Source organism: Danio aesculapii, chromosome 19 (genome assembly GCF_903798145.1).
Source record: "Danio aesculapii chromosome 19, fDanAes4.1, whole genome shotgun sequence".
Lineage (NCBI taxonomy): Eukaryota > Metazoa > Chordata > Actinopteri > Cypriniformes > Danionidae > Danio > Danio aesculapii.
Genome location: NC_079453.1, coordinates 50,370,046 through 50,374,872, shown reverse-complemented (window position 1 = coordinate 50,374,872; position 4,827 = coordinate 50,370,046). Strand labels below are relative to the sequence as shown.

At 37.3% G+C, this 4,827-nt stretch overlaps 1 protein-coding gene across 1 annotated transcript; it reads left to right on the top strand.

Moving 5' to 3' along the window:
* Positions 1 to 3,321, top strand: psmb2 (proteasome 20S subunit beta 2). The gene is made up of 3 exons (XM_056479501.1): positions 1 to 193; positions 2,872 to 2,921; positions 3,141 to 3,321. The coding sequence occupies exons 1-3, from the start codon at positions 97 to 99 to the stop codon at positions 3,240 to 3,242; spliced, it is 249 nt and encodes an 82-aa protein (XP_056335476.1). The 5' UTR covers positions 1 to 96; the 3' UTR covers positions 3,243 to 3,321.
* Positions 3,322 to 4,827: the final 1,506 nt, after the last annotated feature.

The following is a 4,827-nucleotide window of genomic DNA, read 5'->3' as shown; positions in this document are numbered from 1 at the left end:
CTTTAACACGTCTCTGTTTGTTTCTGTCAGACTCCATATCACGTGAATCTGCTGTTGGCGGGGTATGATGAGACCGATGGACCCGGCCTTTACTATATGGATCACCTGTCAGCTCTCGCCAAAGCCCCATTCGCCGCTCATGGATACGGAGCTTTCCTCACACTCTCCATCCTGGACCGATACTACAGACCAGGTCGATACACACTTTCATTTATGATCCAGTCTGTGTTATTTGTTGATTTCTAACACCCAGTTTTAACTGTGCATGCAATAAAAGCTATGCTTTCCATGTTAAAAGACACTGTCAAGCTAAATTTGTGCATCGTCGTGGCTGAATAACAGCATAAATTACTATGAGAATGATCACCTCAGCTGCAGATTGTGTGCTTTATTCAGTGTTAAATGTCATTTTACATGTATTTTATTGCTGTACTGAAAGCAGCAGTAGTTCACCTCAGATCTTGAACATAAATAGCTGGCGAACATATAGTTAAACTGTGACCGAGATAAACATCAGTCTCTCAGCATGTACTTAGATTAATAGTAAATGTGTATTAATTAGATGATGAGCTGGTTCATTTGTTTGGGAGTGTAATGCACTGTTCTCTGCTTCTGAATGCCTGGTTTTTATCTTTTTTTGTGTCTGGTGTGGACAAACTAATTGCATGTCGCTGTAGTGTTGTTAGTGTAATCATTGCATTCCAATTCACTACTTTTCTGTAGTATTTCTATGTGAACATGCCCTTCATTATACTGGTGTCTCGTGTCTTTGCAGCACTGCACTCTAGTCTTCTTTCTTGCTGCAGTTAATTGCAGGAGCTTTTATGGAGGTATATGGTATTCTCACGATATTGACCAACACTACAGAGAATATTTTAACGGGTATAATAATCCAAAAATACTTAAAGTCACAGAAGAATTATAAAGTACAGGGTTTATACAGTCATGGAAAACCTGGAAAAGTCATGGGATTGTGTCATGGCATTTTCAAGACCTGGAAAAGTTTTGGAAAAACAGAAAAACCCATAAAGTTTAGGAAAAGTGATGGAAATTAGTTTAACACATATCTGTATAGTTGAATTAGACCTGCACAATATTGGAAAACTGACATGACCATACTTTGTATTTCTGTGATGTATATTGTGATGTGAACTCAATTTCACCAGATGATTTAACAGGTTTAATTAGATTGATTGGGGGATTTTGTAGAGGAGTGAATCTCAAATAATATATAACAAACAAATTATAAGCATAGATAAATAAATTATGTTTACCCAGAGATGGGTTGCGGCTGGAAGGGCATCTGCTGTGTAAAAACGTGCTGGATAAGTTGGCGGTTCATTCCGCTGCGGCGACACCGGATTAATAAAGATACAAAGCTGAACAGAAAATGAATGAATTAAATAAAATATAGTAAATATAAAAGTGAATTGTAGTTTTCAGGTGTTCACTATTCTGGTACAGATATTGAATATTCAACACTGCAGTCTTCATTGTAGATTATTTCATCTTTATTTAAATGATAAAATGATGACTTGTGGCCGGATGGTTTAAACTCTGAAATATGGAAATGTTCACACAGTCACAGGCCTTAAAGGGACAGTTCACTCAAAGATTAAAATGTGCTCACTATTAACTCACACTTCACTTGTTTCAATACTATAGGAGTTATTCAACTATCTTCTTTATTTTTGTTCATTTAAAAATAAAATAAAAATAAAACTCCTAAATGTGAAGGTGAAGGGTGTAATGAAAATGCGAAGTCATTTTTGGGTGAGCTATCTCTTTAAAAATGCATGCAGATGATCAGCTTTTACTCCATTTATGATTAAACTCTTTATTAAACTATAACCTCAGCATTGCATGTCCTGTGATGTGACTATTGCGGATGCACACATTGCGATAGCGATGCTAAAATCATATATTGTGCAGCCCTAACTTTAATATAGATTAGTTGTCTTTACTTATTTTCTGTCCTTGGACAAAAACTTGCTCTCACATGGTTAATGCAGTGTCAGCATCATCAAAATCAGTTTTACAGAGATATAAAAACAAACGTAAACATAATAATCTGTTGCCTGTACTATGATATGCTGTAATCATTGTTTTTCTTATTATTTACCATGTATATGTAGACATTACCTTATGAAAATGTACTTGAAAGTTCTGGAGATCGAATTTTAGTAGTAAAATGTGTATGAACCCTGATGTTAGTTAATGCGTAACCATCATTACAGCTATATTAAAGTGAATTTAACTGAATTTGATTAATTATAAGCTTCATTTCATAAAATGATTATGACTTTTGAATTTAATGCATCATTTGGATTAGTAAATTGTTTGTAGCTGTCATTATATTAACCTTAGTTACATTAAGTGATGTTAATAAATGAACTTTACAGTGGAGTTAAGAAACACAAGGCGTTTCAAGAGTCACAGAATTTGACGGCCAGATTAACGGGAATTTAATCGCCTATTAAGTCTTGATGATTATCCACTAATACAACAAAATCTGAATACTCTTTAAATATCTGTGCGTAAATCGTTGCTGCCTACAATAGCGATGTTGTGTTTGTCCATTATCATGATTTAGTGTGTTGATGAGAGGTGTCGAGTTAAAAGAATTACAACTCATCAATGTCAGTCCCAAAGCAGTGGACCAATCAGAAGAACTCAGAGGCGGGGCAAGCGTTGCAAGCTTCTGTTTACAGTGGGATGTTGGCTTGACAACTGTTTTATTAGAGAGCAATATGATGGCGTTCCTGAGCGATGTTTTAGACTCAAATGCGTTCTCTGTGAATGTGCATGAGCCCTACTGCAGATTTTAATCTTATAATTTCATCATCGAATTAATTTGTGTGTTTCTCCCAGATCTGACCCGTGAGGAGGCTGTGGATCTGCTCAAGAAGTGTTTAGAGGAGGTCAGTCTCTATTAGTTTATAATCCCAATATGATCAATTAGAGAATTACCCTACTGTAGCTTTTATTGTAATAATAAATAGATAAACAAAGAACTCTATCTGTCAATAATATACTTATTAATAACTCCTCCAATCCTAAAAAAGCTTATAAAGGTGTGCAGCGTTTCTCATCATGATCATGTTTTCTGATGGTTTAATAATTGATCTCGTCCTCAACAGCTCAACAAGCGCTTCATCCTGAATCTTCCTTCGTTCACCGTTCGTCTGATCGATAAAGACGGCATTCACGACATGGAGAAGCTTCCCGTGGGCCGCAAATGAGCCACTGCTGGTTTTCACTCTCTTTTGTACTAAAAAATAACCCTCTGTGCTCTAATAAACATCTTGACCCCGTGTACAATATTCTGCTGTTTTTATTTTAATTGAATATTTCCATAATGGTCTAACCAACAGTAAAGGTGACAAATCTGACCTCTTCCCTACAGGGAAAACCATTCAAATGAATCAATACAATCAGGAATGCATGAGTATCTGCTGTCATGGCTGTGCAATCAAAAATGTGATCATAATGGGAGTCAATGGGGCAGAAACCGCACCAACATAACTAAAGAGGAGTCAATTTGAGCAATGCACAAAGTTTTAAAAGCAGCCTAAAAGGAGATCAGTAAAAACTTATTAAAGCTGCTTCTACAACTCACCGTGTGCTCCCTATTCATTTAGATTTTGAGCACACTGGCATGTTGTGTTCCCTTTAAATGATGCATTACAAGCAATTGAATATAACTGCTGGTGCTCACAATTTAGTAAAGACTGCAGTACATTTAATGATGCTTTCTCAGTATTTCCACATTAAAATTTCAGAACCAATGACTTGATTTTGTCTGCAAGTGTAAAAATCACTTTCAATCTATTTATTTTTCTCATTTTATTGAATTAAACCTTTTAAAGTGCATCTAAAATTAGTTATTCTGATTCCAAAATGCACATTAGATACTATTATTTTCACAATAACAAACAAAATATATGTTTATTAATGCATGCTTTATGTTGATCTATGCAGTGCATCCTGACAGTATTGATAGCACTTCACTTTTTCCCACGTTTTTATGTTACAGCTTTATTCCAAAATGGATGAAATTAATTGATTTCCTCAACATTCTACACACTATCCCCCATAATGACATTGTGAGAAAAGAGTTTTTGATTGTTGCAAATTTATTATAAATAAAAAAGCTGTAAGATCACCTGTACGTCAGTATTGACAGGCTTCGCTCAATACTTTGTTGATGCTCCTTTGGCAGTGATTACAGCCTCAAGTCTTTCTGAATGTGATGCCACAAGCTTGGCTCACCTGTCTTTGGGGATTTTCACCCGTTCCTCTTTGCAGTACCTCTCAAGCTCTATCAGGTTGGATGGGAAGCGACGGTGTACAGCCATTTTCAGATCTCTCCAGAGATGTTCAGCAGGATTTAGATCTGGGCTCTGGCTGGGCCACTCAACAATATTCACCGAGTTGTTGTGAAGCTGCTCCATTGATATTCTGGCAGTGTGCTTTGGGTCATTGTCCTGCTGGAAGATGACCCGTCGCTCCAGTCTGAGGTCAAGAGCACTCTGAAGCAGGTCTTCATTCAGGATGTCTCTGTACATCGCTGTGTTCATCTTTCCCTCTATCCTGACTAGTCTTCCAGTTCCTGCTGCTGAAAAACATCCCCACAGCATGATGCTGCCACCACCATGCTTCACTGTAGGGATGGTATTAGCCTGGTGACAGTGGTGGACAGTGGGGGGGGCTGGTGTCCCTGTGTCAACAAGTTTGGCCCCCCCTCTGGCCACGTTAAATTTGGACGCGTATTTTTGTGTCAAAACGCCTCGGAAAAGCGAGATCAGCCATTGGCGGCAAACTGCA

Coding starts and splice junctions, on each gene's coding strand:
- psmb2 (XM_056479501.1), top strand. CDS start 97: ATGGATCACCTGTCAGCTCTCGCCAAAGCCCCATTCGCCGCTCATGGA. Junction 194..2,871: donor GGACCGATACTACAGACCAG/GTCGATACACAC, acceptor TGTTTCTCCCAG/ATCTGACCCGTGAGGAGGCT. Junction 2,922..3,140: donor TCAAGAAGTGTTTAGAGGAG/GTCAGTCTCTAT, acceptor CGTCCTCAACAG/CTCAACAAGCGCTTCATCCT.